At 50.2% G+C, this 17,572-nt stretch overlaps 9 protein-coding genes across 9 annotated transcripts; 4 read left to right on the top strand and 5 right to left on the bottom strand.

The window, feature by feature from the left end:
- Nucleotides 1-161: 161 nt before the first annotated feature.
- On the top strand, nucleotides 162-758 carry APUU_50765A (cupin domain-containing protein; the record flags this gene model as incomplete). Its single annotated transcript, XM_041705798.1, has 1 exon — nucleotides 162-758. The coding sequence occupies one exon, from the start codon at nucleotides 162-164 to the stop codon at nucleotides 756-758; it is 597 nt and encodes a 198-aa protein (XP_041558248.1).
- A 370-nt stretch (nucleotides 759-1,128) lies between these two features.
- On the bottom strand, nucleotides 1,129-2,413 carry APUU_50764S (phospholipase D regulator; the record flags this gene model as incomplete). The annotated part of the gene is made up of 3 exons (XM_041705797.1): nucleotides 1,129-1,156; nucleotides 1,219-2,074; nucleotides 2,140-2,413. 3 exons carry the CDS (start codon nucleotides 2,411-2,413, stop codon nucleotides 1,129-1,131), a joined length of 1,158 nt encoding a protein of 385 aa, XP_041558247.1.
- Nucleotides 2,414-3,012: 599 nt separating this feature from the next.
- Nucleotides 3,013-3,976, top strand: APUU_50763A (mitochondrial K+-H+ exchange-related family protein; the record flags this gene model as incomplete). Its single annotated transcript, XM_041705796.1, has 3 exons — nucleotides 3,013-3,455; nucleotides 3,524-3,579; nucleotides 3,630-3,976. 3 exons carry the CDS (start codon nucleotides 3,013-3,015, stop codon nucleotides 3,974-3,976), a joined length of 846 nt encoding a protein of 281 aa, XP_041558246.1.
- A 377-nt stretch (nucleotides 3,977-4,353) lies between these two features.
- On the top strand, nucleotides 4,354-5,715 carry end3 (cytoskeletal adaptor protein SagA; the record flags this gene model as incomplete). Its single annotated transcript, XM_041705794.1, has 3 exons — nucleotides 4,354-4,593; nucleotides 4,678-4,912; nucleotides 4,976-5,715. 3 exons carry the CDS (start codon nucleotides 4,354-4,356, stop codon nucleotides 5,713-5,715), a joined length of 1,215 nt encoding a protein of 404 aa, XP_041558245.1.
- Nucleotides 5,716-6,095: 380 nt separating this feature from the next.
- Nucleotides 6,096-8,958, bottom strand: APUU_50761S (putative SNF2 family helicase/ATPase PasG; the record flags this gene model as incomplete). The annotated part of the gene is made up of 4 exons (XM_041705793.1): nucleotides 6,096-6,961; nucleotides 7,028-7,766; nucleotides 7,823-8,668; nucleotides 8,740-8,958. 4 exons carry the CDS (start codon nucleotides 8,956-8,958, stop codon nucleotides 6,096-6,098), a joined length of 2,670 nt encoding a protein of 889 aa, XP_041558244.1.
- Nucleotides 8,959-9,020: 62 nt separating this feature from the next.
- On the bottom strand, nucleotides 9,021-9,329 carry APUU_50760S (uncharacterized protein; the record flags this gene model as incomplete). Its single annotated transcript, XM_041705792.1, has 1 exon — nucleotides 9,021-9,329. The coding sequence occupies one exon, from the start codon at nucleotides 9,327-9,329 to the stop codon at nucleotides 9,021-9,023; it is 309 nt and encodes a 102-aa protein (XP_041558243.1).
- Nucleotides 9,330-9,515: 186 nt separating this feature from the next.
- On the bottom strand, nucleotides 9,516-10,198 carry APUU_50759S (uncharacterized protein; the record flags this gene model as incomplete). Its single annotated transcript, XM_041705791.1, has 2 exons — nucleotides 9,516-10,052; nucleotides 10,121-10,198. The coding sequence occupies 2 exons, from the start codon at nucleotides 10,196-10,198 to the stop codon at nucleotides 9,516-9,518; spliced, it is 615 nt and encodes a 204-aa protein (XP_041558242.1).
- A 36-nt stretch (nucleotides 10,199-10,234) lies between these two features.
- APUU_50758S (uncharacterized protein) lies at nucleotides 10,235-11,560 on the bottom strand (the record flags this gene model as incomplete). The annotated part of the gene is made up of 2 exons (XM_041705790.1): nucleotides 10,235-11,464; nucleotides 11,513-11,560. 2 exons carry the CDS (start codon nucleotides 11,558-11,560, stop codon nucleotides 10,235-10,237), a joined length of 1,278 nt encoding a protein of 425 aa, XP_041558241.1.
- Nucleotides 11,561-14,007: 2,447 nt separating this feature from the next.
- APUU_50757A (putative Rho GTPase activator Rga) lies at nucleotides 14,008-17,565 on the top strand (the record flags this gene model as incomplete). The annotated part of the gene is made up of 7 exons (XM_041705789.1): nucleotides 14,008-14,085; nucleotides 14,157-14,187; nucleotides 14,247-14,768; nucleotides 14,833-15,726; nucleotides 15,889-16,851; nucleotides 16,912-17,007; nucleotides 17,060-17,565. 7 exons carry the CDS (start codon nucleotides 14,008-14,010, stop codon nucleotides 17,563-17,565), a joined length of 3,090 nt encoding a protein of 1,029 aa, XP_041558240.1.
- Nucleotides 17,566-17,572: the final 7 nt, after the last annotated feature.

Genomic DNA, 17,572 nt, shown 5'->3' with positions numbered 1-17,572 from the left:
GCCATGACTGGGCTGTTGGTTATAGTAACTATGGAGTACACGGTACAGCTTAATTTCTGGTCCTTTCTGATGAACAGAACGTGACTCGTGAACACTGGACAGGTTGTGGAGGCATCCGTGAGGCTCTTTCTGCATGACGTCATAGCATCCATTAATTGCGGATGCACTGGCAAACTACACAGTATCTACAGTCTCTCTCTACAAACTCATCCTACATAATGACAATTCAACCACCCTCGGAAATCCAAATTACCTCCCGCCAAATCCCGAAGTGGGAGCGGATCCCGAATACATCCATCCAGTCCAAGCCTCTCTTGATCTACCACCAAGCCTTCGATGCTTCAGCCGATGCCTTATCGAAGCATCTTGACAAAATAGGCGAGGTCTCCCCAAGCTGGGTCTATACCATGTACAGCCAAACCCATTTTCATTCCACTAGTCACGAGGTTTTGGGTGTCGTTTCTGGCTCTGCGCGTCTTTGTTTCGGAGGGGAAGGGAACCCTGATCGGTTTGAGCCTGAGGTCTCTAAAGGGGATTTGATTATAGTCCCAGCTGGAGTAGGTCACCAGCTTCTTTCCGAGACTGGTGACTCTGGCTCTGGTTCGTTCAAGATGGTTGGCGCGTATCCACGAGGCAAGTCTTGGGATATGTGTTATGGACAGCCAGGGGAAGAACGTACTTGTCGGAATATTGGGAACCTAGATTGGTTTCATGGGGACCCGCTGTATGGGGAAGAGGGCCCTGCATTGCATGTTTGATTGGGTTTTCATCCATGAGAACGACCCTTTGTCAAGAACAACTTTTGATTGTATTAAGCCATATTATCATCCGCATTCCTAAAACCGTAGGGTATTTAATAATAAGACTTCCTTTCAACCTAAGTGGGACATGGTTCATTCGTAGGGTTGTACCCAAAAGGTAGAACATTCATAAACAAAATAAATATATCAGGGCAAGAGAACAGGAGGATAAAAAGAAGAAAAAAGTTCAAATATGCATCAATCACATGGTACCAGCCACAGACACTAGATGTTGCAAGCGAATGAGATGGAAAAAAAAAAAAAAGGAAGAAGATTGTGAAAAGGGACTACGGCGTCTGGGCCGCTTCCGTAGAGCACTGTCTGCGATCTACTTCGTTGACACTCGCTCGACAAGTCTATCCATTATGAACCGTGATTAGCATTCTAGATCCAACAAAATTGTGAGGCGGCTTCTTACCTGAGAACACTGATCGCAAATGTGATGAGCCAAGCTATGAGTGCAATTAGTAGAACAGAAGCCAGAGCTATCTGGCGCTGACAGATATTGTCGTTCTTAGGGATCAACATTTGGTTGATTTCTGCTTCAGTGCATGCGCCTTCCGCGCTCGATAAAGACGCGAAAGCTAAACTTAGGTTGGCCGAGTCAAAGACAATAAAGAAAATATCTAAAAGAATGAGTCGTGCTTTAGCCGCTGGAGAGCGAAGCCCCAGCGGCTTAGATGTATATTCATCCCAGGTTATGTAAATGAGGTAAACCAGGGCAACGGCGTCCACAATGATCGCCATCAAGGCTGAAGGTCCTTGGTGTCGGGGGAAATCACCCGAAAGATGTTGAATGGAGCCACCAAGGGCCAAAGCTACTAGGGAAAATGTCCACACGGTCAATCGGATAATCAGAGGCACAATTGGACTCTGTAGAAGGGTGTTGTGGAAGCGCTTGAACCATATTTCGCGTCGCCGTTTCTTCTTGAGGGGATCGTCGGAGTTTTCATCGGGTTCGAGCTGCCCGCGCCAGGGTTGCGAGTAATCGGCATAATTCTCTGCCAGCCATTCTGGTGTCACGAGTTTTTCCTCTACACCGGCTTCTCGAGGATATGTCGTGGACTTGGAAAAATTCTTCCACCGTGATTCTCGCTCCTGATCAACCTCAAGGCTTCCCCCACGAGTCGAATAGCCGGACTGCTTGGATGTTGCGTACGGCGAGTGATTGTGCTGCGCGACGAGAGCATCATTGGGTTGGGAAGGTAATAGCCGGGACGTGGCGTTGGCTTCGATATCATCATCGGGTGGGTATTCAAAGGATCGAATCCAGGCTAAATGCACATCCGAATCAGTAAATAACTTCCAATGCGTAGTGCGCCCAGGGTGAATTACTTACCCGGCAGTGTCCGCAGTTTGCTTCCCCATGTTGGACTAGGCCCGGCATTCTCTTCCACTTGATCCGATAATACTGGCGATAAAGCCGTTGCTTTATCCTTCGATTCGGTATGTAGAGGATCCATGGAAGGGCTATCGTTGTTTTGCCCGCTGGGGAAATGGTTCGAAGGCGACGAAGTCCATTCTGCGGCGGATGATTTCTCCATCAGCGGATCGCCCGGGGGTAGGCTGGAGTCAGGAGGCTGGACTCGAACTTCGCCCGCATCTTGGGCCATTGCCCTGCGGTTCAACGTTCGGTGAGGTGAGGCTGTGCTGACAGGAGTCGCGCTGGAACGGGCTGCATCGCCTCGTAGCCCTTCTGTGAAAGGGGTTCCAAAGGCCTGTCCGGCCGCCGAGCTGACCTTGCAGTGGCGCTCGAGTGAATTATGCGCGAATGAATGACGGCGCGGAAAGCACAGAGAACGTGAACCCGGGAGTGTGAGCGAAGGGTGTTAGTGAACAGGCTTAGCCGTGAATTGGGTATCGTGAGACATAAGGTTGGGACTGGACTAACCCGGAACAGCCCCGTTGCCGAGTAAACCCCGGTCCAAATCTCGGACTGTGGAACTCGATCCCTGCATGGAATGACGTTCGTGGTTTATCACTCAACTTGCTCCAACGCCGAAGCTCCAGCTATACGAAAAAAAAAAGTTTCTCAATATCTTTCAAAATACAACAGAGACAAGGCTAAAGGCATGATACTTCCCGTCGCTCGCTTTCATCGCCTTTTCCCCTTCGTCGATCGATAGTTGCGCTCTTCTTGGGTGCCCGCAGCTCCCTTACCAATCAATACCAAAATTTAGTTCCAACGGAGCCCAGCATTGGAAATTGCGCCATGACTTTGCGATTATTTGTTGTTCCGATCTCCACCAGAAGAGCCTTGATCTATGCCCGACTCCTGCGCAAGGATGTTTCGAAGGAGCGCTCCATTCTAGACCGGATCACCGACAAGGCGGCGCAGACTTGGACCCAATGGGAGGAGGCTGATAAGGGCTGGAAGACGCACATTGTGTCGTGGGGGAATCGAGTTCAGCAGCGGATACCGTATGAAGAATGGGGTCTCAAAAGCATTCCCTCGTTGAGCTCTCAACGGCGGATTGATGAATCACATGGAACAACACGTGTAGATGTCTTATTTCCAGGCAATGCGATCAAGGAGGAGAAGCTGATCCCCATGCTGCATCAACTCTCGAAAGCACGACAAGAATTGCATCGACGGAGGATGTGGTGGAGCTTCATCGCTGCCCCCTTGACGGCGCCAATTGCCCTGATCCCTATGTATGTTTTCTGCAATTGCCGCCTTGCGTGTATAAGGCAAATCGCATTTCTGACCTTTGCAATCATAGAATACCGAATATCCCATTCTTCTACCTCGTATATCGAGGCTGGTCACATTGGCGAGGTTGGTTTCCCACAAACCCCTGTCTTTGCTTCATACTTACAACTACCAAGCTTTGAACGGGTCCAAACATTTGCAGTTTCTCGTCGAGAAGAATCTGCTAAATCCGATATCACACCCAGGACTAGTGGAACTATATGCGAAACGCGTCTCGCGCACTTTAGAAGAGACGCAACGCGAAATCCCAGCTGCAGAGATGGTCGAGAATGTAGAGAAGAGCGATGACAGGATATTACTTCGAACGAAAGATGCGAAGAAGCTTGCCACAATACTCGATGCACCTGGCCTTGCTCTAGAAGCGGAACGAGCCGTTATTCAAGTTTCAGAGCAGCTCAAGGCACCAGAAGTGTCTCAACAAGAGAAAGACGGCGCAAAGGCATCGGAGAAGAAACAGAAATAAGCAGGTTAGATAACATTGTTAGATTGCATAGACAATCTATGTACTATACCATTCAGTGCCGTATTATATGTGGCCCCGACATTTAGAAGAGTACGATATAACATTCTCAAATCCATACTTCATACCTAGAAATACCTAGAAATATCTAACATGGACTTTGTACTCCGTTTCGTTCTTACTGCTCTATATATAGAGGAGGGCGGATCTACCTTAATCCGAGCGCCCCCGTTGGAGCCACATCGAATTGCGGGACGCCCGAATCTAAAGGAGCTCAACTATCAACACGGGGACATCTCCGCAGCCGGCTCCCATTGCTTGTTCCCCCTTGACCCCCCACGTTTCCTATCTGAAAATAACTGCTGAAAGCGACCGATACCATGTCGGGCAAAAAAATCGAGCAGTGGGAAGTTGAGCGATATTGGGAGATCTTCTCCTCGCTGGCTGGCGGCCAACCCCGTCTGAACAACTCCCAGGCCGCCTCCGTGCTCAGGAACAGCCGGCTTCGCGACGACCAGCTGGAGAAGGTCTGGGATTTGGCCGATCTGGACGGTGATGGCGAGCTGGACTTTGAGGAATTCTGTGTTGCCATGCGATTAGTCTTTGATCTGGTCAATGGGGTATGTCATCATTTCCCCGGCCTAGGTTGCCCGCCAAGCGCGCATGTGCATCTATAAATTTACTATAACTGACATTGATTTAAGGAATTACCGCAAGTCCCTAACACACTTCCCGATTGGCTCGTTCCTGAATCCAAATCTCATCTTGTCCACGCTACTCGTGCTCTGAGCGGCGGCCAAGAGCAGTTTGAGCACATCGAGGATGAAGACCTCACTCCCGGATTGAAAGACGGATTCGATTGGTATATGAACCCGGGAGACAAGTCCAAATACGAAGATATATACTCTGCCAATAAGAACCAACGCGGTGAAATTGCCTGTATGTGTCCACCCCAAGTATTATCGGAGTCCTACCGTACACTAACCGACAACTAACTTCTAGTCGGGTCGCTGGAACCGCTTTATGAGTCCCTTGATGTACCAGACACTGACGTCCGCTCGGCCTGGAACCTGGTAAACCCATCTGCTGCGCCTGAAATCAACAAAGACGCAACACTCGCCTTTCTCCACATCCTGAACTACCGCCACGAGGGCTACCGCATCCCCCGCACAATCCCCGCTTCGCTGCGAGCCTCATTCGAGAACAAACAAATAGACTACCAGCTTGACAGTGCACGGCCAGCACAAAGATGGGGCGCAAATGGAGAGACGGAGACTTCAACAGGTCGCAAGGGCAAGTTCGGTGATACATACCTGAGCCGACTCGGTGTCTCCGGCAAGACGTCCTACACTCCAAAGGGCACGGACTTTAGCGACACAATCCAGGATGAGGAGTGGGAGAAGGTGCGCCTGCGACGTGAACTCTCAGAATTAGACGCCAAGCTGCAGTCCGCGAACAAGGCTGTGGATGACCGAAAGTCAGGCCACCGAGGCGATGGTCGGCCAAACTGGGTTCTCATTAAAAAGGAGGCCCTTCAGCTTCTGGAATATAAGGAGCGAGAGCTCCGTGACTTGCGTGAAGGTACAGGGCGGTCTAAAGCAGGTGGTGATGTTGAGCGTCTCAGTGAGGATGTCCGAACAGTCGGCGAGCAGGTTGAAGGATTGAAGACTCACCTCATTCAACGGAAAGGGGTCCTTGAAGATCTGCGAAGAGAGGTTGAAGATGAGCGGTCATCTCGATAGTCTGACTGTTTACTCTACGCGCGTGTTCATTTCTTGTATCTATGGTGGTTTTGATCCTGTATGTTTATGTAGAGCCACTTTCTTGGCGAGGTGTTCAGGCGTCGAATGCATCTGGTTTCCTACCTTGAAGGTCACTCATATTACGATTGATCTCGTTCATTCCTTGCGAAATTAGACTTGCTGTCAGATACACAGTCTATATCGTGTATAATACATCTAGTACATAACAAAATCCTCGGAGCAGGATATACCCAAATGGCACCACTGCTAGTACGCCCCAGTAAACCCCAGTAAAATCACCCGAGAACTAAAGAACAATGCAGTACGAACGCCTAATTCAGCCTGGGTTCATCTTACCCAACACCATAGTAATAGGGGCTTCACTTCCGCTCAAGCTGAGCCATGAGGCCTTCACCATCTCTCTTCGTCTCAACAGCCTTGAACGCCTTGCCACCTTGGTCAAGACCCTTCTCAGCACGCACATAAGCCTCCTCACTGCGATCCGTAAGAGTACGCAGGTCCTCGTCTGATAGGATAGAGGACGGATCCGAGCTGGCCTCAAATCGTTCAAACTCATCCTCGCCCAGTGCCCTCTTCAGCTCGTCCACGTCATCCCGGCTTACAGTGGACTCGCTGAGCAGACTCTTGAACTTGCCCTTTTGGATGACGAGACGTTCAAGGCGACGCTTGGAATCGGCTTTTTCGAGGAGAGTCTGCTCGACTGTTCCTTTTGTTGCGAGCCTGTAGACGATGACAGGCTTTGTTTGGCCGATTCGGTGGGCTCTGTCCTGAGCTTGCAGATCCTGCTGCGGGTTCCAATCGGAGTCGAATAGGATGACTGTGTCTGCGGCAACAAGGTTGATACCCTGTCCACCGGCACGAGTGCTGAGGAGGAAGAGTTTGTAGTTCTTGTCTGTGTTGAAGGCTTTGATCTGGGCTTGACGGTCTGTTTGGCTGATTGCACCGTCGATGCGGCAGCAGTTCCAGGAGCGGAGGTAGGTAGCCCAGTCTTGGAGAATGTCAAGCTGGGTTTTGAATTGAGAAAAGATCAGGATTTTGTGGCCCTTTTTCAGGAGTGAGGGGATGAGGCGATCGAGAAGGAGCATCTTTCCTGATGCCGTGACGAGGGACTCATCAATAGAGGAGGGATCGTCGGCCCACGGCCAGTAGAAGTTGTGAGGTGAGTTGCAGGCGAGTCGGGCTTGCATTACAGGGTTTTGCATTTTCTTCTGGGCGATTTCTCGCTCTGTACAATGAAAAGTGTTAGTATGAATATATATGGTTCTCGGAGAGTGATCGTGTGTACACGTACTGGCAAGCTTGATAGTGTTTGCTCTTTCAATCTCTTCTTGTTCCGACTCGTCGATACTCTCAATGTCTAGTTCCTCTTCAATACCTTGTTCCAGATTTCGCAATTTGGAGTTGAATTCGCGATCACTGATGTCCTTGTAGGTTTGCGGTGCCTTGCGTCTACGCGAAGAGCTAGCCCTGCTTGCGGGAGTCGAATCCCGGCTGGAGCGGAGGCTCTTGTTCGGCGTCGAGGCGCCGCTATTAGTCGCACTGCGCTTGAGGCTTCCTGGGCGTAATGTCCTGTCGTTCTTTGCCAACAGACGCTGTGTCGCCTTCTCCTCAAGATACTGACGCCCTGTACCATTGAGGATCTCCCGGTAGAGGTCCTTCTGCTCCGCAGTCAAAGGCGCATACAAGATGTACTCTCGTTTCTTGGGAAGAGCGGTCTCGACATCGGTCTTGATGCGCCTGAGGAGGAATGGCTTGAGGATCGAGTGCATTGTGGAGACCAGGTTCCGTTTCCGACGCTCAATCGTGTCTGTTTGGTCATTATTATCCAGCACAGATGAGAAATCGAACCAGTTCTGGAAACTGTTCAGGTCATTGAAGATTTCCGGTAGCAAGAAGTGCAGAAGTGACCATAGCTCGGTAATATTATTCTGTAGCGGAGTACCGGTAATAAGGAGTCGATTGGCCGAGTTGTACGACAACAGTTCCTTGATGAGACGGCAGTTCATATTCTTCAAACGGTGTCCTTCATCCTGTACAATGTTAGCAAGCCTGACCCCTGCAAGAGCTGGGAGTTCCCAAGACGTACCACAATGATGTAGCGCCATTGGTATTGGGCGAGAAATTTCCGATCATTCATGCAAATCTCGTACGACGTGCAGACGACAGGGAAGTCCGGGTTCTTCTGGTTCCTGAGATTCATGAACTTCTTCCTGAGGTCTGCACGTTGATCCCTGGTTCCGTGGTACAGGACCGTGTTGATCCCAGGAGTCCATCTCGCAAACTCGTCCACCCAATTACTTATGGTACTCAGCGGGGCGGATATTAAGAATGGCCCAGAAACATTATGTTCCTTAAAGAAGGCGATCAGGGATATGGCTTGTACTGTTTTTCCCAAGCCCATCTCGTCGGCTAAGATACCACACAGACCATTCATCCACAAAGACTTCAGCCACTCCAAACCTTCGAGTTGATACTTCCTCATCTTACCGCCGGTAACAGGTGCAGGTTGCTGGGTTGCAACAAGCTCCTGCTCGCCGAGAACAGTTGGCTTGGCTTCGAACTCGTCAGCAGCGTGCTCCAGGGCTTCCTGGACGGTGGTGTTTTGCGCCTCGTCAACGTTCACGTCCGCCTTCTTGAAGTAGTTCGAGATAGAATTGCCTTTGGCCGCAGGGGCCGCCTTTTTCCCTTTCCCTCTCTTAGACTTTGCCGGTTCATCCTTCTCATCACCATTTACTTCCGCGTCCGTCGCTCCGCTCTGTCTTGCGCTTGCACGAGTCCCCCGTCGTCCAGTCGGTTGCGCGGCTCCCTTCTTGCTTTCGTCCGCTTTACCACCCTGTGGTTCCTTCCGCTGCTGTTCCTGTTTCTTCGTCGCTTCCAGTCTCGCCTGCTCCTGCTGCTTTTTCATCTTCTCGGCCATGATCGCGACAAAGACCTACGCCAGCGTTCGAACACTCATCAGCAACCCATGAACAAGAAATCAAATGAAATAGGGTCCGCGCTCACCTCGCTCGTATTCAGCAGATGCATGAGCGCTTTCGCCTTAACATCCATACCCTCTTCATCCTCCATAGTTCCATTTTGTCCAGTAGTTCCATTCTCGTTTGCCATTTTCACATCCTGGTCGACGTCCGCCATGGGCGACGACGGCTGCGTGGAATCCCGCTGTATGGTGTTATCGCCGTGCGAGAAGGTAGGCGTGACCGGGGAATCTCGGTTCGACATTTTCACTATTATATCGCAAAGTTTGAATTCATAAACCGATTCTCATAGGTAAGAAGTGTTCGTCATAGCCACTGCAAGCAGAAAAAAAGTGACACCGGATACGCGTGACGCCACTCGATGGAGGTCGCGTAGGAGAAGAGGACGGGGGTTATCAACGAGCGGAGTGCAGATAACGAAACATCAGCTATGAAAAGTATACAGTAGATCAAAGAAAGAATACACGCAGAGTCTGGGGCAACGCCAGGCAGCTGCCAAGGTGGGAGGCAGTTATGCTCTTTCATTGAAGAATTGGGGAAGACGCGGATTTTCGCGTCGGTGCACGGGCCAATTTTAGATTGCTGTGGTTCCATAAATGGAAACTCTTTCAACATCAGGGCAACGACTTAGAGCTTAGAAGAATATCAAAGGGGGTCTGTCGCACTTCGGACACTATAGTATGCATCTCTATATATGTGTCAATATTAGGATTTGCTTGACGAACACTTGCTTTGCACATGATTGGATTACTTCATACAAGTCAAAGTCAGACCATTCCCATCTCGCTTAAACGGAATCCCTCAGTCATCACCTTCAGAGCTATTGTCTGTACCATCAGCTGAGTCTTCTAGGTCATATGCACTGAAGTCCGTCACTATGCCGCTGCCTTCATGGTTCATACTGTATACTATAGTGGACTGCGTTGGGCAAGCGCTCAGCATTTCACGGGAACCGGATATTCTATCTATCATATGATCATGCATCCCGTGTCCTACAATGCGATACAAATTCGTTGAGGGTATCAAAGAGCGAATTAGTAAGGCTTGGGACCATTTGAAGCGGTCGCCAAATGAAAAGTCACCGAAGGCGATGACCATCAAGTTAGGGAGGCCAGTTGGCCCAAACGCCCAGTCTGCAAAGTCTCCGAGACATGGCATACAAGTGACTAGGTTGCAGTCCTTAAATGGATCTAAATCGTCTGCTGTGCTGGCTGTGCAAGTATTTTTTCGCTTATAAAGTTCATAGTGCGGCTCGAGGTTGTGATGATCACCGGCAGTGATTCGAAAGTGAATGAGTTTGACGGTCTTAGCTGCTAGATTGGAACCGAGTGCGTGACGCTGAAGTTATTGCAATCAGAAGAAGGCCAGCCTGACTTAATGAAAACGAAGGGAGAAAGGAATCATACCAGCCAAGAAGGGCTTTGGTGACACCCAATACACTCTAGCGGAACAAGACGGAAAATATTGTCGAAATCTTCAAGCATTGGCCCATGCGTATCGCGTAGGGCGCCGTGTAAACCTTACGTTTCATTTAATCCTCTCATATGGAAAACTAGGCGTTTCATAGTTGCTCTATGCTGGGATATTATGTCGTTGAGTGAAAGGGCGGAGGGCGAGGTCGATAAATAAAGTTCTTCGAGGCCCTCGAAAGATTTCAGGAACTCTGAGATATGCCGAACCCCCCGGTAAATCTCAAGTATATCGCCGGAAACCCACTCGAATGAGCGGAGATTGATGCGCTTTCCTGAACTCGACATCCCCGAAAGGATGTTTGAACCGTACACGCAAACGAGAAGTTTCAACGACTGTAACTGGTGCAGGTTGATAGCCGACATCAATTCTTCATATGAGCCTAATAATATATTGAAAAGTGACAAGTGCCGAAGAACCACCAATTTTGTGGGCGATGTTTCCGCCAACAGGGAACACTCATCAGGATGCGCGACAGGCGCCGTATGCCCGTCCAACTCCACATCGAGGAAATCTGACTGTATATTTAGAAGTTGGTCAATTTCAACTGCGCCATCAACTTTGACGGTTGGCTCTAGTTCCAAGCTCTCCAGGTGAGCGGAATTCAAGGCCAGGCATTGTCGAATCATATGATGCTGATGTATATCGTGCTCCTCGAATCCTTTCCAGGAGAACGAACGGATCTGGGTGAGCTTGAGAATTCCAGCTTCTTCCGGTTCTTGGCTGTAGCATGTTCCATCAGTTATCAGCGACAGGGTTCGAATTTCGCTGTGCTTCGAGGGAAGCCAACCATCAATACCGAGTATTGAGGAAGGAACGCAACAACCTAAGTGCCAACTGCGATCGTCAGTACCAGCAACTGAGGAGGAAACAAACCCAACGTACGAGAAGCTTCGCAAGGACTGCTCGGGAAGGTGAAAGAGCAAGTTTTGAAAATTAGAAACCAGGTCTTCCATGCCGAAATAGTGGGACTCTAGGTTCGCCGTCCAGTGTTTTGGGGTGCGCGGATGCTCAATATAAACATCACCGTAATAGCACCTTTTTTGTAATTTCTCCTCTATCGGTGCCACGAGTTTTAGATGCTTTGCAAACTCCAGCGTATTGAAGATGGTCTTTGATCCGTCTTGTCGGAACCATGTTTTTACTGGGGTCAGCTCGAGTTGATCGAGGAATTCTTCATTTGTCTTGATGACAGCCGTTTCATAAAGAAGGGGAACCAGGGATTGATGAAGGTGTTTATTGGCACGCGAAAGTTTAGAAAGATCTGTGGAACAGTTGACCTAAGACTGGTGAGAAATGAATGGTTAAGGAGTAGGGTGAGATTTAACTGCGTGTGCCACCATGTGTAGGATTTCAAGTGGTAGCTGGTCCAACATGGTGACAAGAGCTCTGTTGATCTTTTGGAACTGCTTGCCAGATGGAGTTGATAGGAACTTGTAACAGAGATGGAGGAGAAGAGGGAGGAGGAGGAGGAGGAGGAATAAGAGACTTTCAGAGTGAGCTGCAGTTGAAAGGTTCACTTCATGCTTGACCTCACTTCAGTGACCCTGGTGATTCCCTTCGGCTACCTAAGAGAGCCGCTCCTGCTTCAAGCACCGAGTGGACGACATACATTTCTGCCTTTACAACTGAGTATGCGTTGCCAGGATAACATATGCAATTGAATCAAACAGGAGTGGACAATACAATAGATGATCGGACAAGAAACGTAAGGAGCCTACCTATAACTTGAAGACATGCAAGAGAATTACAGAGATCGACACTTGGTACACTCTCAATATACGTCTACGCCTTAATATCTATTCATTGGAATTTTAATAATGTCCCTGTAGTAGAGACTGGGGATCTGGTCTAGGCACTGAACATCGTGCAACTGCGTTTCTTGTACATTGACCTGTGGGATGTTATTGGAAGAACTCTGGCGTTGGACGTGCACATTCTCCATAGTTGTGGGCCCTAGAAAGCCACTCAAACAGAGAAATCTTATGTCAGATACCGGGATAGAGGTAGGTTCTCACAAGGTGGGAGTCTGGGCTCGTAAGTATCGAGCGTGCTCTGGAGTGACAGAACAGGCGCCCCGTTAAAAGTATATCCACACGGTTATCTGCTCCGGCAGAAGCTGAATGGCAATTGATGCAGAACCAGAAACCTCGAGCGCGCTCAGATTCCAAATTCACCAGCCCAGTTACCGAAACACCGTCTCCTAGGACATGTTGGCATGGATGGAGTCCTGCGGTAGTGGTTTCCGATACGACGCCTGACCATTTACCTATTCACGATTAGCACTATTAGTATGCACTGCATATCAGGTGGGGTTTGAGAGCTCGTCGATTCAGAGTGGTGGGGTTGTAAATGTATCCTTGACGGCAACCCGCAAAATATGTCGAGTGTTTCTGATTTTGTTACTGGCTGCAGCCGTCTCCTGAGACATGCATGGGCTGGACACCAACGAGATGCTGCGTTTGGTGCACTTCACAAGAATTAGAAGCCGTATACAGACATGCGCAGGAGCGTGTCGCGGACTCGGAACGCAGATGACCTGAGAGTGAGACGGTTTTGGGTCGGTGGGTGTTGGCGATGAGGTCCTGAGGCATCCACTTATAGCAAGTTTTATACAAAGAGCGCCCATATATCTATAGTATCGTGCTGGGATGGCGATACCAGTAAATCACAATGCGAATCACAGACATATTGCTGGTGGACCGTACCGCTATTCGGCAACATTTTCCCTTGGTTGTCAATCTCAGGGGATTCCTGGGGATCAAGTATATACATGCCTGAGGCAGCGAGGTGTGGGTATACAGAAATTGGGGCTGCGTAACACCGCATCTTCTGTATACAGTAGTTTCATGAACTGCTTGCTGGCCATCCCTAATAATATTGCCGGCCTACGGCACAGTGAGAGTAATATTGATCAGGGAATTATCACAGTGCCACTGCTGTATCATCATTTTGCGCACCGACTCGTTGCCCAGTATTTATGCATGGCAGTGAGTTGGCGAGGGGCTTTGATGAATTAATCCCGCCCGCCGCGTATATCTGAAACAATCTTCTGTTTCAACCCAGCTCTCGCATGGTCTCCTCTCCTGCCTCAACCTCTTAATCAGATTAATTTTCCGTCGGCCCTCCAATCTTCGCTGTGTTCTTCTGCCAGGGTCGACTCTGCGATCTTGCCCATCGCCTCCATCTGCGACAGCATCCCTGTTGCGATCGACAGGTGTTCAAGTGTATGGTACAGTCCAGCCAGTCCAGCCAGTCCAGGCGTTCGGCCCCCTCAGTCCCTCCGTTCTGGCCCCCCTGTTCTTCCAATTGTTCTTGGTTCCCCCCCCATACCTTCCACCTTCCTTAATCCTTCCTCCTGCCTCGCCCTTCGTCCCGCCATCCCTCTCTCACCATGCTGATGCTTAGCCGACTACTAATCCTGGTCTCTCTTTAGCTTTGCTCGGCTCGCTAGGACCCCAGAAACATCTCATCCTTCCCGTGCGAATTGCGTCCCTTCCAGGCGCGGGCCCCGTGTCCTTTTTCTCGCAAACCGCCCCCTCCCGACCGCCTGTCGTACGCCCTCGCTCGATTGCTGTCATTCCAGGGGCTCACTTCTTGTGCCTCAAATCGCGAACTCTCTATCTTTGTCGGATTCGTGGCTGGACCCCGACCCCCTCGCTTTAAGCCATCGATGAATAATAGCCTTGGCTCGACCGATCACTTGTGCGCCCTGTACTCTGTCATCTGTCGCTACCGTTTCCGTCTTGCAGCATTGCGGTGATCTCGTCGCCGCTGTCTTTGCATACATTTCGTTGAGCGCCGCTTGGAGGTGGAACTCATCATGGAGTCCCCCACTTACCCTCCAGAGTCTCCCATGGAGCAGGAGGATATCCCCTTCCCTTGCAAGGGCTGTGGAGAGGTATGCATGAAGCGCCCGCTGAGGAGAAAAAAAAAATTACCAAGGAGTAGGGATGGTGCTGACTTGAATAGATTTTGGAAGAAGGCAAGGCCTTTGAGCTGGGTATGTTCTGCATTTAGATTGTTTCATCGGCTCAATTTACTGATCGCGCTCTCTTCTAGCCGGAAACCGATGGCATATAGACTGTTTTCGCTGCAGCTCGTGCACTACGCTACTAGACTCGGATGCGCATCTCCTCCTTCTCGGCGACGGGTCGTTGATCTGCAGTAACTGTACATACAGCTGCAGTTCATGTGGAAATAAGATCGAGGACTTGGCTATCTTGACCGGCGAGCAAGCGTTCTGTGCCCAATGCTTTCGATGCCGGAACTGCAAAAGAAAAATTGAGAATCTACGCTATGCCCGAACGTCGCAGGGAATATTTTGTATGGATTGCCACGAGTCTTTGATGCAACGACGCAGGAAAAAAAATCGTACCATAGCTGCAAAGAAGCACGCCGGTCCCAATGTGAAGCTAGACAAATCGCTCCCCTCGCTACCCCCTGAAGAAGCCGATTCTATGTTACAAGCCGCCGATGACATCGACCTTGATGGATATGGCGAATCGACGATAGAGATTGGCTCTCGGAAGGCAGTGCCTGCGCTGGACGCAGGAAAATCCTCAATTACTACTGATAATCAGGGTAAGCACTTCCAAATGATACGTTGATGGCGGGTCAATTAACTGACTTGCTACTGTTTCAACAGATAATTTGATCCTACCGGCAAGCACATACCGCAGCAACCGACACTCTGTTGTGCCTACCGAGTCCGATGCAGACGGGGGGGAATTTCTAATCCCTCTTGCGTTTGATCCTTCAGAAGAACAGCGACCGCCTCGCGGCACTTCTAGTAGCCGCACTAGGTCCCCAGAGCGCCTACCGATAGAGAGCTCCTCTCCCCACATTGCCTACCAGGAGAAAGGTCGTGATCGCCCAGAGCGCGAATCCCAACGCTGGCGTCAAGAGGAGTCTTTGAACAGAACGGCAAGGTCAAGCTCTGCCCGGAGCTCTAGATCGGACATCCCACTAGGGCATAAGGGGACTGGGTCTTATTCATCCGCGTTGGAGAGCGGCAAGTCGTCAACGACCATTGGAAGAGATGGTTCGACTCTTGATTCACAAAGGTCTACAGCAGTAGAGAGTTCGACTACATTACCTACTCGCCCATCTTATGAGCTTCGCCGTCTCCATGACAATGGAGGGTCTTCGGACTCGGCTGGATTTGCCCATCCCAAACGAGGCGATTCGCTGGAAAGCAGACAGCATAAGGTCCCTCGGAAGGAGGTCACGCGATCTCCCGGTGCAAGTTCAGTCAGTCCAACTGACCAGTGGAGTGAAAGGTCTGGGGATGCGCGCAACAAAGGCACCCCCCAGGCCGGCGGGTCGCCCCGTATCCAGCGTAACGATTCCTATGATCAAACAAAAGCTCGCGCGCGTCCGAATTCAATCAGCACGCCACAGCCGCCAGGCGGATTCCGCTCTGCTGACCAGGGTGGTACCCCGACGACCTCTCCTCTACGCTACAGTGGCGGGGGCGACTTTTCTATGGACGAGGATATGGCACGAATTATGGGCTCAGATGAACACCCCTCCCAATCGAGTGAGTCTTTCCTTCGTCGCGTGTCCAACTCCGTGCGCCATGGCCGAAGCTATAGCGATAAAGGCTCGAGATTGTCGTCGAAGGACCCTAAGTGGTCTAAATCGCCTGTAAACGGATCCTCGCCAAAACAGGATAGTGCTAATGCGTCGACCGACTCTCCAGACCAGGAAACAGACGAATTGACATGGCTTCGGAGTGAGTTACGCAAGGAGCGTCAACGAGTTCAGGAGCGGGATCAAAAAATCACAGAGATGGAGTCTGTCATAAGAGCCACGGCGGACGTGAAGCAGGTCAACACGGAATTGAATGAGAAACGCTCAACCATGGTGGTGTTGGATGCCAAAAAGGAAATCGTTATGAGGGAGCTCAGCGTTTTGACCGAACACTTAGAATCCGAAAAGCGCGGCGGAAATAGTGGTCCTCTCGACGTGAGCAAACTCACCAATAAGGCTCTGCGAGACTTCGTCGAATCTATCCAGAGTCTGAAAGATTCGTTCACACCTCAGATTGAAGAATTGGTGCAGAAGCGCAACGAGGCCGCCGAGGAGCTTGCGAAGATTAACCGCATGAAGGATAAGAGCTTCCAAGAATTCGAGCAGCTTTCTTCGAAGAATGCCCAGCTAGCCGAATTGAACAACCAGCTTGTGCATCAAATCCAAGAGCTTTACAAGGCAAACAACAATGATGGAGGTCGCGGAACCAATGGCCTTGGAATATACTCGCACGGCAAGGAGAAGTCTTTATCCTCAATCGATGCATTGAAGGCCGCAGGCGATTTACCGCCATCCACATCGACCCCTAATATGTCCGAAGAGGCTGAACCTGCCACCGTTGTCCCGGGACCCCAAGTTGTCAGCATCCGCAAAGGACAACCGCGCAAGTTCAATTGGAAAAAGGGAGGCCAGAACGTTGCCAAAGGCGTTACGAAAGGGCTCAAAGGGGCGTTCATGTCTAGCGAAAGCAATGCTGGTGGCGCGGACGGTGCCACAACCTTGCCGCGTTCCCAAACGCAAGATCCTAGTCGCCCAGGCTTTGGGTTCTTTGGAAACCAGCGTAGCAAACAGGGAGGAACAAGGATGCCCACCACTGATAGTGTCCCAATGCTATCTGAAGGCTCACCAGGAGGTACATTCACGACGGCACTTTTTTCACTGTTAATTCCACATGCTAATACATTCCTTGTAGGACTCTTTGGAACCGATTTGGAACAGCGCATGGAGCACGAGAAAAGCATCATTCCGGGTATCATCACCCGTTGTATTCAGGAGGTTGAATTACGAGGTATATTACCCTGACATTCTTTCCAAGTCCAGCAAACTGACTCTTAAAACAGGCATGGACATGGAAGGCATTTACCGTAAATCTGGTGCTAGCTCAGCTATCCAGACAATCCGGGAAGGCTTTGAGCGGTCTCCTCAGGATTATGATATTTCGGACCCGGATCTTGATATTCACGCAGTGACATCGGCGCTTAAGCAGTACTTCCGCAAACTACCGATGCCGCTGATCACGTATGATGTATACGAGAGGATCATTGAAACAGGAGAGATTACTTCGCACTCCGGTAGGGTTGAAACGTTACAAAAGAACCTCGGAGAGCTACCGCGTGCTCACCAGGACGTGCTTGAGTTCCTCGTGTTTCATCTGAAGCGTGTTGTGGAGCGGGAGAAGGAGAACTTGATGACGAGCCAGAACATTGCCGTCGTTTTCGCACCCACAATCATGAGGCCACAGAGTTTGGCGCGGGAGATGACGGATGTCCAGAAGAAGAACGAGGTGGTCAAATTCCTGGTGGACAACTGCCAGGAAGTGTTCATGGGCATGCAGAACAACGCCTAATCATTGA

The sequence above is a fragment of the Aspergillus puulaauensis genome, chromosome 5 (assembly GCF_016861865.1).
Source record: "Aspergillus puulaauensis MK2 DNA, chromosome 5, nearly complete sequence".
NCBI classification, from domain to species: Eukaryota; Fungi; Ascomycota; class Eurotiomycetes; order Eurotiales; family Aspergillaceae; genus Aspergillus; species Aspergillus puulaauensis.
This window is presented reverse-complemented; position numbering and strand designations above follow the sequence as displayed.